Source organism: Hypanus sabinus, chromosome 18 (assembly GCF_030144855.1).
Source record: "Hypanus sabinus isolate sHypSab1 chromosome 18, sHypSab1.hap1, whole genome shotgun sequence".
NCBI lineage: Eukaryota > Metazoa > Chordata > Chondrichthyes > Myliobatiformes > Dasyatidae > Hypanus > Hypanus sabinus.
Window position 1 is genome coordinate 42,438,022 of NC_082723.1, and position 21,739 is coordinate 42,459,760.

Here is a 21,739-nt window from a genome sequence, read left to right on the forward strand (position 1 = left end):
CTTATTCATGGGGAGAGGAGGGGTGTTAACAGAGGTGAAAGCAGGACAACTGGGTTGCCTGCCCAGTTCTTGTCACTGATGATGTATTCCCAACACCAGCAGTTCCTAAGCCATAGTACCAGCATATTAATAGTGTGCGTCTTTCTAAATGATCCCCCTATGTAAAACATGCATTATGCTCATGTTTTGCTGCCCTATCCTTGCATTCAGAGTTAAGTAAGCTTAATCTAATTCTGTACCCAATCACTACTGCAGCAATCTAAAATTAAACTGTTTTTGCTTAAATAATTTGAATGAATTCCAAGAAAGTACATCTTTGTTAACTGTGTTCTGTAATTGTGTTTGGCTTCGCTTGAGGCACAACTTGCCCATGTAAACACAGCTACTAAGCTACTGTGCCATCCTCTGCACTCCCTTGAACAGCGAGGCTGTCTCTTGGCTGCTCCTTGTACAGCTGCCAAACCGCAAGTCAACACTCTGAGCCCCTGGAAAACAGCCTTTGGAACACTTGCATATTATCGAGTACCTACAAAGGAAAATTACTCAGTTCCTCCAACAACTAAAAGAGAGACCTCATGTTCCTAATGGCCGAGATTCTGAGGTCAGCAGCAAAGGGATGGCGGACCCCAATGACATTGCAGCAAGCAACCCACAAGGATCCAGCAAGCAGATCAGCGTCAATGTCCCTTGCTCCAAAGTGGCTCTCAGACTGGCAACATCAACATAGGGGGCCCATGGCGTCCAGGAACAGGAAAGCCATTAAGCAGGTTGAATAGCCGGTCAGATTGAAGAAGTGTCATTGTCAGCAAACCAGGAAGCACAAATCACAGTTTAAAATGACTTTTTATTTCAGGAAAGGGAAGTAAGAAAGCCTACTCACAGGAATGAGTGAAATATTACAAACAAAATCAATGAAAAATAACGTAATGCACACAAGATCCTGGAGGGAATCAGCATCTATGGAAAGGAATAAAGAGTCGATGTTTCAGGACAATACTCTTCATCAGGTCTGGAGAGGAAAGGGAAGAAGCCAGAAATGAGAAGGCGGGGTTGGGAAAAGAGTACAAGCTGGAAGAGACATAATGTGCCTCATTTGTTTTTTTTTCAGAATTAGATACTTGTTCAGCAAGAATCACACTACATTGTGCAGTAAAAAGATAACAGTAACTAACATTATTCAACACAGATACAACTTTGAATGGTTATTACAAGGAGATAGTCAGAGGCTTTTTCCCAGGGCTGAAATGGCTAGCATGAGAGGGCACAGTTTTAAGGCACTTGGAAGTAGGTACGGAGGAGATGTCAGGGCTAATTTTTTTTTTTTACGCAGAGTGGTGTGTGTTTGGAATGGGCTGCCAGTGACAGTGGTGGAGGCGGATATGATAGGGTCTTTTAAGAGACTCCTGGTTAGGTACATGAAAGACAAAGGGCTATAGGTAACCCTAGGTAATTTCTAAAATAAGTACATGCCTGGCACAGCATTGTGGGCCGAAGGGCCTGTATTGTGCTGTAGGTTTTCTATGTTTCTATGAAAATACTCTGTAAAAATCTGAACTTCACACCACATCAGAGATTTTGTATTGATGGCCCCTGCGAACACTACAACTGAGCAGTTAGCAGAGAGAGAGCAAATGCACCTAATTCTGTCTGTCCATATACCAGAAATCACTTAGGTGAATAAAAGCAGGAAGTGCTGGTAACACTCACCAGGTCATCCTGTAAAGACAGAGAAATAGATAGAACGTTTTGGATTTGTTTACATCTGTTTCTGTCTCCACAGATGCTGCCTGGACACCAGAGTGTTCCAAGCATTTTCTATTTAATTTCAGATTTCCAGCAGCCACTGGTGTCTGATTTTCCATCAAGTCAGTTCAGCTTTACTCAGACACACCGACACTTTTGCTGCCATTAGAACTGCATGTTCTGTATCACAGTACAGCAGACATGGCAGTATTGCTGTATATCTTCTCTTTGTCCCTGTTAATGTAAATGCCATGGTATGAGAAAGAATACCTTGGAAAAGGCAAGCATGAGTGTGGGGAGTAGAATGCTAGAATCGCAAGACAAGTGAAACACAGCAAATGGATCTGAACTTGTTTTGAAGTTAGCAGCAATCCATGAGCAACCTCACATCTTCTCTTGTAAGGATGCACCATGATAGGGCATTAAACTGAAACTGAGCTTTTGCCCCTCCTATACAAACTTCCCATGATGGATTTCTACCCACGAGTTCCTCGCTACGTTCTCAATTTCATCCATGTGGCTGTAGGCAGCAGACAGAAATAGTTTTGGATGAGGAGAGTGTTGTTAAGGACTCCCCAAAGGCACCATCTTGAAGGAAACTCTCAGATTCTGGATAGTTTCCTTCAGAAAGGTGCATAAGGGGAGCCCTTCCCAACATTCCAGCGTTTCTGGCAAATCAAAGGGGGGGATGGGGTATGCACGATGAGAATTTAGTGAGGGGGAGCAGTGAGAGACAGTAGCAGAGATCGGAGGGGGGAAGCAGTGACAGAGGGTCTGTCAGAGTTGTGCGTCCACGGAGGGTGTAATGGTAACTGAAAACAAACCTGGTTTGAATAAAAAAAAGTGGGGGTTCATAACCTTATATTAAAATAAGACTTGCATCTGTGATTAATTAGAGGCACAGTAGCCAGTGGTAGTTAAAAAGTACTTGAAGTGGAACACAGCTGTAAATTTTTTAAGGAAGGAAACTCCTTGCACGCAGTGTCTCTGATTTAACCATAGAGTAGCTCAGTTGTGGATAGTTTGATAAGTCCTGCTGGTACAAATTGACACAGCACAATGCAGTGATTAGCGGGTAGAAAATACACTGCCTAGCAGGCAATATTTGAATTTATATTATTAATATAATTGGAGTTGCAGTTAATGTGATCGCAAAGAGTAATCACATATAACAGAAAGGAAAATAATAAATGCAGTTCAGAGGTGAAACCTTTAAGAGGAGGAATCTCTTTTTCTGAAGAGTGGAGTGCGTCTCACTATACAGAGAAACTAATACTTTTACTCTTTGTTCATTCTTGTCTGGTACCATTTTTTTTCCATCTATAAACTGCAAGAGATGATGGCTATGACAGGGGATTTGGCTGGGAAGAGCCTGATATTAAGAAAGAGCTGAACTAACAGCAGCAACAGTTTTCCTACTGGCTCTCCGAGGAGATCAGTCAATAAGTGAACACACCGCTGTACAGAACAGAAAACTTCATCTTCTCAGCTGAGGTTTGTGTTGCGTTAGTAAATGTTAGTCAGGTCAGTGGAAGCAGCTCTAGCATTGACCTCATTGCCAGGGTAAGGACCAAGATGGGTGACAGATCAGGAATGCTGTTCCTGATTGCCATTGATCAAAGTGGTGATGCCAGGAAGAATAATGGGGCCGATCGTATTGGAGCACCTCATCAGTGACATTCCACCCTCACCTTGATAGCTGACAGGAGATCACAAATCCTTGCAAGCACTGCCACACACACACACACACACACACACACACACACACACACACACACACATATACATACACACACATACACATTATACTGTATGATACAGCTACAATATACAAACACCATTTCCAGAAAAGTTGGGATATTTTCCAAAATGCAATAAAAACAAAAATCTGTGATATGTTAATTCACGTGAACCCTTATTTAACTGACAAAAGTACAAAGAAAAGATTTTCAATAGTTTTACTGACCAACTTAATTGTATTTTGTAAATATACACAAATTTAGAATTTGATGGCTGCAACACAATCAACAAAAGTTGGGACAGAGTTAAAATAAGATTGAAAAGTGCACAGAATATTCAAGTAACACCAATTTGGAAGACTCCACATTAAGCAGGCTAATTGGTAGCAGGTGAGGTATCATGACTGGGTATAAAAGTAGCGTCCATCAAAGGCTCAGTCTTTGTAAGCAAGGATGGGTCGTGGCTCACCCCTTTGTGCCAAGATTCGTGAGAGAATTGTTAGTCAGTTCAAAAGGAACATTTGCCAATGCAAGATTGCAGAGAATTTAGGTCTTTCAACATCTACAATACATAATATTGTGTAAAGTTTCAGAGAATTCAGAGACATCTCAGTGCGTAAAGGGCAAGGTCGAAAACCACTGTTGAATGCGCGTGATCTTCAATCTGGTAGTTGTGTCCTTCAAGAAACAGAGCACAACTCTGCATTTGTGTTGCTGCTATCAGTGGAACACCCTACTGTGGATTGAAGATGGACACTAGTGTTTGAGGATCAGTAATGAGGGTAAATGCTCTTCCATACAAGTTCTGGTTGAAACATTTTACACCACCAACCAGGCTCAAGGTCTCTCTATTAATCTGTGTGTAATTTCTCTCTGCAGTGGTAAGGGAACATGATGCAAAGACCATGGGGCATTCACTTCCATCACTCATAACGTTACATTACTGCACCTGTATCATAAGCCGAGGCCTCACAGGCAAGCTCCTCTGGACAACATGGATCATTGCGCATGAGCACAGTGTATAATGTCACCACTTCCTTTGACTTTTGGAAAGCCACCTCACAATTCGTTGCAACACTCACAAAATGCTAGAGGAACACAGCAGGCTAGGGAGCATCTATGGAAAAAAGTAGAGTTGACGTTTTGGATCGAGACCCTTCAGCAGGACTCACACTTCTTTGTCCATCACCATTTCTGTCTGATATATAGTAAAGAGATCAAGGGGTGGAACACTGTTGTTAGGTTTGGCAGGAACCTGTTAAAGTAACTGACGAATTCCAAAAGGACCACAACTGTGACATGTCCTTTGGCCTTGGGGCATTCATCGCTGCTTGAACTTTTTCAGCACACTTGTTTAATCCTTGTGCATCAAAGGTGTGAACAAAGTAAGTGATGCTTGGTTTAAAGAATTCACACTTGCACCCATTATCTTCTAATCTTTTTATTGCTGTCTTGAGATGTTCCTTGTCATCCTTACTGGTAACAATGATGTCATCCGGGTAACACCGAGTGCCTGGGCAGCCTTGCAGCATCTGGTCCATCGTTATTGGCTAGTTCGCAGGTGCAGATGCTGCTCCAAAAATAAGCTTATTATAAAGCCCTTTGTGAGAATTTATGGTGAGAAACACTTTAGACCCTTCTTATATCTCCATCTGTAGGTAGGCCTCAGCTAAGTCCACAAGTTTCCCTCCAGAGAGGTTTGCAGAGATATCCTTTATCCTATGTAGAGGGTACTAATCTACTTTCAGTACTGAGTTGATGGTGACTTTAAAATTGCCACAGATCCAGACAGATCCATTCTTCTTAGCTACTGGGACTACAGGCATGGGCTCCATCAGCCTTGGAAAGAGTTCCTTCAGCCTATATGCAACCTAGCTCACTGGCTACTTTATCATGGATGGTATCAGGAACTAGATGGACTTAGTAAAACTTAGGTGTAGCATTGTCATTTAATACTATTTTACCCATTGAATTTGAGTATTCCAATGTTTCAGTAATCCTTGAACTCTGCTGTGGCAGCATCAAGTATCTTTCTTAATTTGCTTTCAGTTGAATCTATTGCAGGGGATATGGCATGCAAATGGTAGATGGATCTCCAATAATCTTGAAGTTGTCTCAGTTAATCATGGCCTTACAATGCTGGTCCTCCTATTCTTAGCACTCACAAGGCAATGTGGCTTCTTGGTTGTTGCATTTCACTGTTACAAATGTCATTCCTGCAGGAGTTATCTTTTCTCCAGTGTAAGTTCTTTGTTGGACATCTGCAGGCTTCAGTCCCATATCTATCAAATGCTATTCAAACTCTTTTTCTGGAATGACTGAAACAGCTGAGCCAGCATCCAATACAATTAGTTTGCCACGTAATTCTGGTATAAACCATATAGCTTGTCTGTTATTAGTTTCACAATTGTAAATCTCAAGGCTACCCAGTTCGATGTCACTGTTATTATAATCAGATTTTTCATCAACAGCATGTAGATTAGTGCTGTTTTTGAAACTGCAACTTGATTTTTTTATCTTTTTCTCTTCTCTGTGTGATCCAATTATTTTTGTCTGCCAGACATACTCATTGTCTGTCTCCTACTTTGCTGCATTTTCTACAAGCTTCACCTCTGAACCTGCATTGGACTGGTATATATGAGCCCTGCCACAACAATAACACAATTTGTTTGGCCAGGTCGGTTTGTGTTCAGATGCTGCAATTTTTTTCACACTCACTTTCATTCTTGACTGCAAACCAATTGTGTTTCCATTGATACAGTGATTTCAACTGCTCTTTTAAATGTGATTTGTACTTCAGTTAGGAGCTGCTTTTGAATGTTTTCTTGTAAGACTCAACAAACTAAGCAATCTCTCAGTGCATCATTAAGCCCACAGAACTGACAATGCTCAGATAATCATTTGAATCCAGCTACGTATACTGAAATGGACTTCCATTCCTTTTGATTTACTTATGAAGCCTAAAAGTATTCTATAATCAACAATGGTTTTGGTTCTAAATATCCCCATTTTACTTTCACATTTCAGCACAGCTCACTTTGGCTGGTTTGGTGGGAGCAGCTACACTTCAAAGCAAACTATATGTTCTTCCACCTATTGTACTCAGCAAAACTGGCACTTGCTTTTCACTGGCTACTTCATTTGCTTTAAAATACTGCTCAATCCATTCAGTATACATCCCTCAGTTATCTTTTGTGCAATCAAGCACATCTATCTTTCCAATGTAGACAGCCATTTCTGCTTTCTATTTATTATTATCACCCATTTTCTGCCTCTTTCAAATTAACCATCTCGCTCCCTCTTACAAAGAAAGCGTGCTGCATTTTTTAAAAACACAAACATCTTGATGCACTTCAACAGGTAGGTAGGTGTCTCGAGTTAGTGTAAAAACTTACTCAATACCACTGTTATGCTTTGTTAACTCCAAAATATAAAACCATTTGGAAGAAAAACATGGTGCTTGGGATAACTTGTCTATTTTTAACTCTTTTCCTTTAGTCTGGCATATATCCACATATGACGTGGTGATGTAATAATGTATGCCTTTTACATATTTTGCACATAATCCATGATGAATTAGTCAATCAAAGAATGCTTAACCAAACAATATATTTACAAAATTACACAAATATGAAAATATTACATATCGGACACTTGCAACTTCCGTCATCCACTGGCTATTGTGTTAATGCTAAAAGGGATGCGGGGACTATAAACATAGCAGGTCTTAGCTTTCTGGGCCTATCTACAATGCTTGAAAGTTAAAATTCAACTGTGGTAGCCAGCTTCACCAAGCTTACCATGGGTCAATGGGCAAGAACATGATGTGGAATGGGACTATTCCTCAGGGTAAACACACACACATCAAGGGGACAATAGAATGAATGACTTAAACCAAGATTCTTCACCACTTTGATGAAGTAGTTACTCTGTGCTGTCCCAATTCCATCTATCATCGTTTTCACATGATATTCACACTGTATTCTGTACAGAAAATGCTCAGATTACATTAACAAAAGCGAACAAGAATTTGCCTACAGCACAAAGTTAAAGAACAGTAAGACTTTAATTCTAAATTGATTTTTTTTACACAAGTTACTAACTGAAATGAGACTTTAAAATAAAAGAATGCATATATAAGAGGGAATGAGCTTCCAAGTAATGGTGGCTTGACAATGCTAGTAACAATGTCCCACATTTGTGGGACAATATGCCAAGAAAACCCTTTTTCAGCTTAGCACACCAAACTTAATTTCTCTGCTAAAAGCATTTTAGATTCTATGATAGAACTCAGAATGAGAGACTACACCAATGGAATGGAAGGCATTTCATTGAAGCATGAAACCATGGTCCTGTTCGCCTTTTCAAAAGGACCACAGAAGACATCATGAAATCTGATTCCCAGTTTGGTGTTGATTCTCACTAAAACCATCACTGATTAATAACTAAAACTAAAAAAAAACAATTATCTTGTTGATACTATACTGCAATTTGCAACGGCCTGCTAAACATCCATTGAACGCTAGACTGTCTTAAACAGTAAAGTACTTCATTTTGACTGCAAGATTCTCAGATGACATGGAAGGTGCAATACGAGTATCATTTTCTCTCTAATCTGACAATCAATTTTGTTAGTCATTTCAAAACTAATTACTAAAACTTCTATATAACTTCTGTTTTCAGTTTACAATGTAGCAAAATAGCTTGCTGGTAACATTTGCTGGAAAATGCAATTCTAACAAATAGGTATTTTGCAGTCAGGAATGCTGACGGACCATTTCCAAAACTTCTGGACTGCAAAGGACAACAAGCACTACACTATGGGAATACTCGGATAAATCCATGTTAACAATTAGCAAACCAACGGGAGAACAAGAGGCCAATGTTGTGACAATTCAGATGCATTTGTATTTGTTATCTTTGTTGCTTCACTCACAAATCATGTGATGGTGCTGCTGTGTTATCTATACAATAGGGAACGATTAGAATTTACATAAAATTGAAAGTTTGCAGGTTACAGCCTTTTTGGATGGAATAACAAGATCTGACACAACCCAACTGCTAGACCGCTGCTGCAGTAGTAGCTTTGTTGCTGAATTTGCATTTGTCTGTTGGGAAGGCTCACGGGGAAGGGGTTTATGGTAGACACAGCAGCAGGTAGGGAAGGGTAGAGGCAAGTAAAACTGGGCATACTAAGGGACGTTAAAAACACCACAATGTGGTCTGATTCAGATCAATTATTCCACCAGGTTTGCACCTTTGTCAGTGTTCAAAAAAACTGGGTAACTCTAGAGGGGGGCTGCAAACTGAATTCAATAAAAACATGCTTGGGTCAGAAAGGAAATCAAGAAAATCAATCAGCATTGGTCAACTCAACAATGATTTTGCAGAGCATTGCTTAAATTCATTTCAACTAAGACCCTTAAGTGACATCAGGAAAGAAATGGAATTGCACATCTTATAATAAATGGGATTTTAACCAAGATCAGAAATGAATGAATTGCCTTTGATATCAAAAGGAAGTATGTGTCATTAAATAATTGATGCAATTTTTGAGAAAGGATACCATACATGATTATGTTAACTGAATTATGGTATTATGGTTTTTCTTATCATCATTATGTGCCGTGTTGTATGACATGGGTGATCGTAGTCTTTGACCAGGATTGCTCTTGGCAAATTTTTCTACAAAAGTGCTTTGTCATTCCCTTCTTCTGGGCAGTGTCTTTACAAGACAGGTGAACCCAGCCATTATCAATGCTGTTCAGAGATTGTCTGCCTGGTGTCAGTGGTCACATAACCAGGACTTGTGATACGCACTGACTGCTCGTACGACCATCCACCGCCTGCTCCTGTAGCTTCACGTGATCCTGATCAAGAGGCTAAGCAGGTGCTACACTTTGCCCTAGGGTGACCTGCACAGGCTAGTGGCAGGAAGGAGCCCTTACGCCTCCTTTGGTAGAGATTTATCTCCATCTCAACACCTTGGTCAGTGATACACCTTTTAAAATGGAGTAAGGCAAAGAACACCCTCACATGTCAAGTTAGTAGTTGCATTTAAGGGCTGGGAAGAGAAAGCTTGAAGAGTGAAGGACAGCAGAACCTAACAGACTTCCACCATCCAAGAAATGACTTTACCCTAAACCAATGGCTTTTGCTTACTTCGTCATTTCCAGCAAGAAAACATACTCTTTTGAATACTCACAAAGAGTACTTTTTAAATTATCAGAATTTTGCAAACAGATCGTGAAGATTTTATACTTATGCTGTCATTATCCAAAACAGGGAGTTCTACCACTTTGAGGTGTTGGGAGTATTTTCATGATATTTAAGAAGCATCGAGACAAGCACTTCAATCACTGAGACACAGAAAACTACAGATGATAAATGGGATTAATATAGATCAGTATCATGGGCAATATGAGTATAGTGGACCAAGGATCGGCTTCTGAAAGAACCTCTTCTGAGTCCTCATGATGGGTCTCAGCCCAAAACATTGATTGTTTATTCCTCTCCACAGATGCTACATGACCTGTTGAGTTCCTCCAGCGTTTTGTATTTGCTGCTCTGGATTTATTACCTGTTGTTGTGCTGTACAACTCTGAGATTCCTTATCCAACCAGTAGGTTTCAAGGCAGTACTAGTAGTATCAGTCCAGTGCTTTGAAGTACCTGCTATAGGTACTCCAAATTTCAGAAGCATACAGGAAGGCAGTGATTCTGATAGACCGTGAATATCTTACTATACTTGAGACTGTGATCTTTAAACAAGTATCATTTAGATAGAGACTCCTCCATTCCACTTCATAACCCTTCTTTTCTCTCACTCTCTCACTTCAGACGGCTATTGTTACTATGATCACAGAGACTCTTCTGACAGACATATACCTCTTCAAGGCAGATTGTAGCAATTACAGCCTCAGCCAAACCTTAGTTCACCAACTAAATTAAAATAAACGATACAGGTAGGTGCAAAGTACCACATTCAATATAATGTGGTTTTAATATTTTGAAATGAACTGATACAAACAGAATATACTGTGCTTTGATAATAAATAGGGCAAGTTGATGGCTTTGTTAGTTTAATCATATTATCAGATTATTAAGAGATTTCCATAAACTATCCACAAATAAACTAATTTCAAAGTAAAAGTACTCTATAGTAAATTAACTTAGAATATATAATAAATGCTGCTTTTTAATGCTAAACTTAACTAACAGACTCCAATCATCACGCAACATATGGAAAAGCCATTACTAAACTTGAGCCTAACAGGAACATTGCTTATTTGAAGTTCTGAAAGAAAAACACTTGGTTTTGAAGTCCTAGAGAACAGATTGGCATGGAAATTCTCAAGTGGCCTAGCCACTGCAGCATCTAGTTGTATCTGATGGTTAAACATTTTTTAAAGCTCTTGACATCTGAGCACAGGGTCTTCTGTAGCTCATCTTACTCCTGAGAATTGTTTTCTTTAACTTTACTTTGTAAATCAAATGCCCTCTTTAAGCTGTGACTGGCCTAATTGTTGTGTTGAGTGTTTCTCTGTAATTATGACAAAGGTGTTATGTACCTAATTCTGATGCTGGGGAAAATGATATTGGTAGAACATTTTTATGCTCTTGACATTTAATTTGTATCTCTCTAAACAGCTCCTTTGATCTAATATTATTTGAGTGAGGCATCCATTTTATCTTTCCGCATGAAATGAAAGTGCCCCCTTGTGATTGTTTGTGATCAGTAGGGCTCTCACTGGAGTGCACAGCTTACACACTCATGTCTAAGCTGTCTTTCATAGTTTGTTTAAACCAGCTCTTTCTCTGTAGTGATGTGAAGAATCATGACTGCAGTTGTTTCTAAAGAGATGCTAGGGCATGGTGACTTGGAAGGAAAAACTAAATTATGACATATTAAACAGGATATACTATATTTTGTATCACTCACATCAGCGTGTCTTGATATTCCTGCACACTTGTTCTTGTAAGTTCATCCAATTAACAGCAGCATTAGGAAAACTAACTCTGACAATGTTGCCTCATAGATTCCCCTTCCTGTAAATAATAACGTCCTTTTTCCTCAAAGACATGGCACTTGGTGCTGACAACATGGCCTGTGGTGACAAATCCCCCAGAACAGGGGTGCCAACAATGGTGATTGTGCTTGATTAGTGAGAATTCTCTTCAACCCCATCGGCTCGAGAAGGCAGGTGTAAGGGGTTGAACGGGATCCGGGATCAGACATGGTGGAATGGCAGAACAGAGTTGTTAGTCTGAATGGCCAAATTCTGCTGGTACGTCTTATGGTCTTATGATTACAAGGACCTCCTAAATCAGTTGCAATCTTGCTTTCTTACCTTCCTCCACCACACTCTGAGTTACTTCCTCCCCCGCACTGCCCCTACCTTGTTCTCCTACCCTGATCCTCACGTTACACCCTTGGCTTCCACTACCCCATCTCCATGGTGTTTAAGCCTCTAACCTGGAAGCACAAGGGAAGGATTCACACCTGAGTGCTAATGAAATGCAAAAGCAAAGCCTAGGTCAAAATGTTGTCAGTACATCATCACTGTGATCATCTACTATGTTTGGGTGTACTTGAACTTCAAGGTGATTGTATTGTGAATCACAAAAACAGCACAGATCAAGTATTTTGTATCTCTTGGTCCAGGCGATGAAGAATCATTCTCTATTCAATTAGGTTTAAGGATAAGTATAAGTGCAAGGGTAGCTCAATAAATAAAAGCAGGCAGGTGCTCCACTTATCGGCTTAACCAATTTCTGCCACCCTTGTTGAGTTTCATGAATTAGCACAGCATGTCAAGAGTTGGTACTGGGTTGGTAACTTTTAGATCATGCTTCACAGCAGAAAAACAATCGTGGGAGTTAAGTTCTAACAACCGGACATACTGATAGGCTTATAACCTTAAGATCTGCATCTCCATTTACATTTCTTTAGGATATAACATTGTTGCATGATAGATTAAACCAGGGAGATGGTTCAACTTTTCAGAAATCATGAGCATAGCAACACTGATGATGCATCTAGTCCATACATATGGTCTGCAACAGGACCACATTGGTCTTCTCTGCTAATCTCAAATGTATTAAGAGACAGCAATTGATTGCCGGTCTTACCAGTGCCAACTACGGACGCCAAAACTCAATGTATCAAAAATAGCTTCCTGTCCTCTATCGTCAGAGTTTATAATGGTCCATGAATTCATGAAAAACCATCTCGTTGCTTGTCTTTTGTACTTATTTATTTTGTAACTTAAAGTACTTTTTATGTCTTGCGCTGTACTAATGCTGCAAAACAACAAATACAATGTTGGTAAATGCGAGATCATCCACTTTGAAGAAAGAAGAGCAAATTATTATTTAAATGGTGAAAGATTGCAGTATTCTGTTGTGCAGAGAGACTTGGTAGTGCTTGTGCATGAATCGCAAAAAGTTGGCTTGCAACATCTTGGACCTCCAGGTGGTCCTCAGCAGGGGTGATTGATAAGTTTGTGGCCCAAGGTAAACGGAGATGAGTTATACAGCTCTCGTAACATGCACGTGCAGTTCAACTCTTTGAGTGAAAATGCAGAAAGTTTGAAGTTAAGAACTCATCTCCTTCTACCTTAGACCATGAACATCAATCACCCCATGCTGTGGACCACTTTTGGAGGTCCAAGATGCCGATTTTTATAAAGAAGGGATCCATATGCTCCACCACTGCTGGACTAAGTGTGTAAATGTAGGAAAAATAAGTGTGCTAGGTTTTCTAAAATTGACCCCTTCTACCTTAGGCCACAAACTTACCAATTACCCCTCGTATTTCTTATGTTCTTATTTCACAACACATATCAGTGATTATAAACTAATTCTGGTTCTGAAATAAGAAGGGTATGTGTGTGCAGGAGTGTATCTAAGATCGATGCTAATCGATGTCAGTGTTATTGCAAACTTTATGATACTTCTTCCTCTTTCTTCAAGCCCCATTGCCTGTTTGTTGGCTTGGAAAACACAATCAGATCTTCCCAGAGCAACTTGCAACATCTTACTTCAAAAGGAATTCTATTACGACATGTTCCTGTTCTTTTCCTCTGAGATTCATTTGTGCAGTTACTTTGGTTGGAGTTAATGTAATCAGTGAGAAGGAGCAAGTTAACCAGCAACCAAAGAGTGGCCCAAATGTGGTTCAAAATGTTTCTTTAACCAACAAACTGCAAAGTAATGCATTTACTGCGGTATGAAAATCATCCACATCTGTCCTCCCAGTCACCCAGAGCTAAATACGCCATTTGGAGTGTGGCAAACTAATAGACCAGGAAAGGTTGTAACAGTGTCAATCTCAGTCAAGTCAACAACTTGTGGTGTTGCAATAATCTGTAGCTTGATGGCACTCCGTACAGATTCAGGAAATACTGATTGGGAACTAAATAGCATCGTGAGGCAGGTCATCCAAGCCTTCTCTAAACTGGACCCACTCCAGTTCTCCAGACTAATAACGGGGAATTGCTTTGAGATTGTGCTTTGAAAAATGATACTCAAGAAAGCGAGAGTCTTTTGGCTAAATTTCATCTAACAAAGGTTGGAAGTTCTAATCTGATCACGATTGTTTATATTTTGGTTCAACGCTGGATATTTCTAGATCCTAAATGAAAAGCTTGTGAATTGTCTTTCCAGTCTAAATTGGAGATGACAGTCATCTGCACAGATGGGAAATGGAGCGAACAACTCGCGTGTGAGCCAGTGGACTGCGGGATCCCCGACCAGTATCATATCTACCCTGCCACCTTTTCCTGCCCTGAAGGAACTACTTTTGGGAAGCAGTGTACCTTTCAGTGTCGCCCCCCTGCCCACCTCCGAGGTAAGAAAACATTGCTGTACAAAAATCTGCTAGCTACCCCATTTCTCCTGCCCTCATCAAACAAAAAACTCTTCATTGCTCCCATGCTCCTACTTCCTCCATAAACCATCGGCTGAAGAGCCAGAATCTCGAGAGAAAACCTTGCAGTTAGAAAATCTAATTTGGAGATTTGAAGCAATGACCCAACTTATAGGGTCTGTCACGTCACTTTCCTGGATAAAAGTGTTAGAGCAACCCATGAGCCTGGAAGTACTAGGCCAACCCTGATGGGCATGCTACTCAGAATGTGCCTAGATTTATGCAGGTGAGTGACAAGGTCTCACCTCCCCATAAAATAAAAAAAAATCTACCATCTGCAAACTCCACAGAGTCTTTAAAACTGAATAGTAAATGTACAAATGTGATTCCAGACAACTGCATCCTTTTGAGTGTCATGTTCCAGAGATAGGGAGGGAGGAGAGCAGTTGGAAAAATAATTCTTTTGGCAACAGCAGGCCATTAGTCATCAGCATATTGTGAGTATTATAGCCCATTAGGCTCTCTGCTCGCACCTTCACCACCCAGTACTCAAGGACAGGGATATCTCACTGTCGTTTGAAGGTTTTATACACATAGTTAAACTTTATTATTTTTAATCTTGTCACTCCTATGAGGATTGAACCAGGAGGAGAAGGTGAAAAGATGCCATTTGCCAGATTTTGAACTGAGCAAAGACTATTTTGTTTTGTGAGGCACTGACAGGACTACACATCTGTCATTGTCACAAACAGATGTGGAAACAGTAAAATCAACAGATGAGGGACACACACACACACTGTCATATTATCTTTCCTTCTTCCTTACCCTCTGCAGACAGACAGAGGGGAGACATGAGAGAATAATGTTAGGCTATTCGCATTTATATTCCTAAAATATTAATTAAGCATTATGGCACTCTAAAATTCAACTAAAACTAAAAGATTTGAAAATAAACTTTAAAACATGAGGACTATAAATAAGGTGCCACAATAGAGCATAAATTCAAGACACAACTTTTCCTTAAGGACAATGAAAACAGAAAGTGCTGGAAATATTCAACAAGTCAGGCTGCATCTATGGGAAGAGAAATAAAGTTACCATTTCAGGTTAAAAACTCTTCATCGGAACAAAGCAGACAACAACTCAGTTCTGATGAAGAGTCTTGGACCTGAAGCATAAACAGTTACTCTTCCCTCTGATGTGTCCTGACCTGCTGAGCACTTCTAGTATTTTCCAGTATTTTTTGTTTTAGATTTCTGTTGTTTTTAACAGTTTTCTTCAAAAAGTTGTTTACTTGTATGTGTATGAAGCTAGAGGATACATTAAATAGTCCAAGAAGTCTTTCTTCAGTACTACACTATACTGAAGAAATGGCCAAAGTACAAAAAAGGTTAAAACACAGGCTGACCAACATCAGACAGTTAGTGAAACAACAAGACAATACAATATCAGATGATCTGAACATCCTTCTGTTGGAAGTCATGTTTTATGTTGGGTTTTATTCATAACTAGGACAACATATACTTCAAACAGGTTTAAAAATAATTATTATAAACTGTATGTTCTATCATTCGGTCAATCAAATGACAGGAAATAGTTAATTTTTTTGCAAATTTGGGAACTGGCTGATCAGTGATTAGATACAAAGGGCAGGATAATTTTGTTCAACAAGTATCCGTGCCAGTCATATTGAACACAGACTAGACCAGTATCTGCCTGGGCTTCATAACCCTTAAAATTTCAACCCACCAAAACCCATCAACGTCAACTTTCAAATTTCCAATTGTCAGAGCAATCATAACTTCTTCGTGAAAACACAAGATGATGATGATGCCTAACAACAAATGGAGCTGAAAACAGAAAATGCTGGTAATATCAGGTACCATCTGTGGACAGGCAAACAGGTTTAACATTTCAGGTCAATAATTCTGAATCAAAACCTGGAACAACTGGGAAGCAGCAATCAGCAGATCATATTGTTTAGATTAATAATTGGGATGGACAGGGAGATATCCAAAGAACTCCCAATCTAGAGGAGGGCTAACTTTAATAGAATGAGAACAGACCTTAGTACGTCAACTTTGAGCCAAATATTAAGGAGAGGGAATGAAGAAGAAATATAGCCCTTAACTCGACAGTGGAGTTATCGGGGCACCGTCATGACAGTGTTTCCGTAGCAAGCTATTCTTGTTTTCATGAGGCCGAGTTGCTAGCTCGATGCTCAACCCAACCTGGATTTGAACTCAGGAACCTTTACTCTGGAGTCCGGCGCCAATATTATTGTGCCACCAAGCAGGAAGGTAAGGTAATGGTCAGTGACTTTTTAAGAGTAGGCGGGCTAGAAGAGCAGGCTAGGGAAATTTGGCAAAAAGAAGGAATGGAAAGGAACCCAAGTTCACATGGCAGAGAATGTAGAGAAGATGAGGGAGGAGTACATGACACATTTCGTGTGAACGGTGAGAATCAGAGTGAAGATCCTAAGCTGAGGAGGAGGTGACAAGACAAAATGAGAGAAACAAATGAAGTGAGGGTGGAAAATAAAAGATAACACAAAAGAGAATCCCAAGATCTTCAATGGGGAAAAGCAGGGAACCTATGTAGAAACTGCGTAAAATAATAACTGAAATTCTAAGCTCAGTTTTTTTTTACACGCTTTAGGTGTTTACATCTCCTATGCAGTGTGCAGGAAAGATCTATCAGAATGATTCCAGAGTCAATGCATTTCAGGTTAATGGCTTGACTGGAGGAGATGAGGGATGTTCCTGAAGCAACAAAACATAGAATATAGAACAGTATAGCACCAGTCTGGACATTTGGCCCAAGATACTGTGGTAACGTTGTTGCCTGTTTATACCAAATGTCCTCTGTTATGACTGTGAACAAAGTCACTGGAGAGAGACTGATCTGGAAAATATAGAAGTCTTTATTTAGCAAAACAAGCAGGCATCATACTGGAGACACTCTTGGAAGAAGAGGCCTCCTGACCCAATATTAAGTTGCATTTTATATGTTAAAGAACAAAGCTAAGAGCAGGACAATTTCTTTAGTTACAATGCATTCATAATGCTTCCTTTGAGTTGCACATAATTTCCAATGCCTAGATCTTCACACCAACACACCCAAATTAAGTGCTCATCACCGCTGTCTCTGAGATGCATCCATGCTTATGCAGACATCTCAGGTGAATGGGTGTTTCCTGGTTTGCAATCAACCCCAGTCTGCAGCTCCAGTTAGATCATTGTTCTGGGCTGCATTGCAAATTCAATCTACAGTCCACATTCAGATCTGAAAACTAGCTGCTGTCGAAATTAACAGTTGCTATATTGCATAACTCCAGAATGCCCTAACACCCTCCTTTGTGTATCATCCATATCCCAGCATTCTCCTCATGCTGATCTGTCTACCTGAAACCTTCTCAACCTCCACCAAAGTGCCTGCTTCCACTATCATCCCTGATTACCCATTCCAAACATCTCGTACATGGCAGAAAAAAACTTGCCCTTCATGTCACCTTCAACCTGCCCTTAAACTTCAACCTTAAAAGCATGTCCTTTGGTGACTGGCATTTCTACCCTTGAGAAAAGATAATGACACTGGTCATTACTGGTGATTTGATACAGGTGTGCCAGATCATGACTGATTTACGGGGAGTAAATCGAATAAAGATATTCCTGATTAGAATTTGCACAAAAGGCACAAGGGTGATGTCATGTAAATCAAAACTACTTTAAGTAGTTTACAGTAGTCAAGATCTGGAATTTGCCACCTCTGAGGATAGTGGAATGACAACCTGCTTTCCAAAGGGAATTGTAAAGTCACTTGAGTGGGAATAATCTGTAAAGCTATGAGAAAAGACTGGGCCTTCAGGTTTTTTGACTTGGAACTCAATTGGTCAAATGCCTTCTTCTGTGTTTAAGATTTCTTTGAAGTTATTATTAAGGTCACATTTAACCACAGGAGACCTAGAGCAGGAAAGTGATCATATCTTGTTCTAGCGCCAGCTCAACAGCTCACAAAATACGAACAACTGGTCACCCAAAGTTTAAAACGAAACAAAAATTCTAGAAATATTCAGAGACTTAGGCAACATTTGTGGAAAGAGAAAAAGTGTTATCGTTTCAAATAAGTGACCATTCATCAAAACTGGCATAGTGAGGGTAGAATTGTCCTTGAAGCTTAAGAGGGAGGAGCAGTGGAGAGAACAGAGCAAATGTCTGTGGAAGAGTGGAGATCAAGGTTATTCAGTGATGTGGTTCCCTTTCGTGTAACTTAAGAGTGTGGTAGGAGAGCAAACAGTCACATTGAGGATGTGGATTGAAGAATGATACACTGATTGTCAGTGAGATTTTCTCACAGTAGTGATGTGATAAACTCTCACCCTGTGAGCAGTTGTTCTTCAAGATTGCACAATCCCATTCAGACTGATTAAATCCCTCTAATAAAAGTGTGTTAAATAAAAGCTTCCCCTCCTGACAGCTTCCAACCCCACATTCACCCAATTCTTTCTGTGAACAGCCAATTGCATCGGGCTGACAAGTTACTTTTTGGAACCTGACTAAAGCAGTAATAATTTTTATTAATCATGATCAACTTTAAGCTGTGGGAAGACTCTGCCAACAAAAACAAACAGACCGAGGTTCAAAGGTAGAAAATGGGACAGAGTTTGTGTAAGTGAATATCCTTAGATATATTTCAAGATTCAAAAATCATTTATTAAAGAATGTATAAATTATACAACTTTGAGATTTGCTTGCCCACAGCTACAAAGCAAGAAACTCAAAAGAACACAAGGAAAGAAAAAAAAGATTGAAAATAAAAATAAAATCGATAAGCAAGAGAAAGAGAAAAGTGTTTAGTTGTGGTTTGTAAGAGCGTGTAGAGGGTACTCAATTTTAGGAGCTGTGAACAATTTGCTTTCCAAATGGATGTACCAACAATTGCAAGAAAGGTGGTTTTGTTTTTTGTCAATGAGGTTTTGAAGAGTACCAAAAATGAGCCTTCCATTTGGACTAATACAACATACTGTTCTGCAGGGACCAATAACTCTCTGACTTGCCTGAATGATGGACTATGGTCTTTCCCCCAATCGCTCTGTGAATTGATGTGCCTGGCACCTCCTCCCGTGCCCAACGCTGTGCTTCAGAGTTTGCACTGTCAACAAGATGGCCACAAGGTTGGGTCGTCATGTAAATACAAGTGCAAGCCAGGACACCACGTCCCCAGTATTTCAAGAAAGATAAGAAAGTAAGTGAAACCATTGTGTCACGTACTGACAGATATGTGTGCATGCAGGAGCATTTATATGTGTTTGGGTATTGCTTACAAATACACTCACTGGCCACTTCATTAGGTACACCTGCACCTTAATGCAAATATCTAATCAGCCAATCATTTAGTAACAACTCAATGCAGAAAAGCACATAGACATAGTCAAGAGTCCAATTATTGTTATAATTATAAAACCAAATATCAGAATGGGAAGAAATGGGATCTTACTGATTTTGACCATGGAATGATTGCTGTTGCCAGACAGTGTGGTTTGAGTAGCTTAGAAACTGCTGATCTCCTGCAGTTTCATGCACAACAGTTTTTAGAGTTTACAGGGATAGGTGCAAAAAACTAAAAAACACATCCAGTGAGCAGCAGTTCTGTGGGCAAAAATGTCGTGTTAGTGAGAGAGATGAGAAGAGAGTGGCCAGACTGGTTCAAGCTGAGAGGAAGGGGAGAGTTACAACAATGATGAGCAGAAGGGCATCTCTGATTGCACAGCACATCAAACCTTGAAGTCAATGAGCTACAACAGCACAAGAGCACACTGGGTTTCACTTCTGTACCGAATAAAGTTGCCACTGAGTGTAGGTGTTTGCATACAAATGACATGTGGGCGCAGATGCATTGCATGTGCCTGTGTGAATGTACCCATATGCAGTGCTCTTCATGTGCAATATGAGCAAGTTTTCACTGAGATGAGTAGACACAAACTCACAAAGCTGTCATAAGATTTATTACATGTGCGCACAGAAATCATGCACAATGGCTGACGGTTAACCTGCATTTTGGCACTCAAGATGGTTTTTTTTTGCCTTCAATTTCAATGTGGGAAAGAAGTCTGAAGCGGCTGAAAGAGAGGCTGGCGATTCCCTGGTACGCATTCGGCGTGACAACCTAAGATGAATTTTATACCCCCTGTGGGATTGACTCCTGTTGCATGATTACATCAGTTTCTTTAGACCTACAAAGTGAATTCCTGTGTTAGTGCTTACATCTGAAAGTGAACTCCGAAACTGGTCAAAGGTGTTGGAGTTATGAACTAACCAATAATTAAGGCTTTCCTTTCAAGCTGCACCACAAGAATGCAGCAGCACATTTCCTTGCATGCCAATGCAGAGTTTAGCGCCGTAATGTTAGAACTATTATAGGGAAATCACATTGTTTTTGGGAGCAAGATGCCAGACTCAAATGATATTACCTTATTTGGCTTGTGCAATCACTAAGTACTTCTTTGATGCTAAGTTCTGTTTTAATTAATATCAGTCACTAGGCTGAGAAACACTGTTAGATTGTTCCATATGTCTAGCTACAAACAGTGAACATGTTTCCCAACTAGTAACTAAACACAGATTCTCCAAATGTTGAAGAAAATGTGTATTTCTTATTTTTAAATATTAAAATTAATTCAACATACTAATAGCTTAGCTGCACAATTGAGAGGAATGAATCCTCGGGGAGCTGGCTGACTAATGGCAGCTGTTTCGAACCAACTGACTTTCAGTCAGGGTGAGCCCTTAAGAAACCTCATGCATATTTAATTAAATGCATGTAAGTAATGAAACTGATAGATTACCTTAAATCAGAACCAAATTATTATTCCCCCCCCCCATTCATCCGCTCCCTTCACCACCACCTGCACTGACTTGAAATTTTATTTTTCACCTCTTTAACAGTAGCTTCAGTATTTTGAAAGCAATGAATGAATACTACTGCCTTTAGGGCACAAATATTTCTCCCAATACCCGATTCAGAATGGACAATAAGAAAGCGACAGGAATGTCACAAAGCTCTTACAGATGTCTTCTTGGAAAGAATTTCAAGGGCTAAGGTCCTACCTGCCTATCCCACAATCAACAGATGTTATCACATGGAAGATGGCATGATTTCACAATCTCACACTGTCTAAACCTGTGACCTTTATTTCTAGCATCTGAAATCTCAGGATTATGGAATTACCCCCTCACCATCTGAAGAGAGAGTTAACTTTGCTGTTTGACCAACTTTCCCTATTCAGATCAGAAAAACTCAACACTGAATGAAAATGAGACTTTGTAGTATTAAGATGGATGGTCAGCATAGATGAGATGGACCAAAGGGCCTTTCTTTGTCCTGTATGA

General features: G+C 39.9%; 1 protein-coding gene across 1 annotated transcript in view; it reads left to right on the forward strand.

The window, feature by feature from the left end:
* The window catches only part of pappaa (pregnancy-associated plasma protein A, pappalysin 1a), a 357,796-nt gene that overhangs the window by 217,159 nt on the left and 118,898 nt on the right, over nucleotides 1-21,739 (forward strand). The window contains exons 15-16 of the mRNA XM_059994294.1: nucleotides 14,150-14,333; nucleotides 19,385-19,595. Of these exons, the coding sequence (XP_059850277.1) occupies nucleotides 14,150-14,333; nucleotides 19,385-19,595 (395 nt within the window). The remainder of the gene's footprint in view (nucleotides 1-14,149; nucleotides 14,334-19,384; nucleotides 19,596-21,739) is intronic.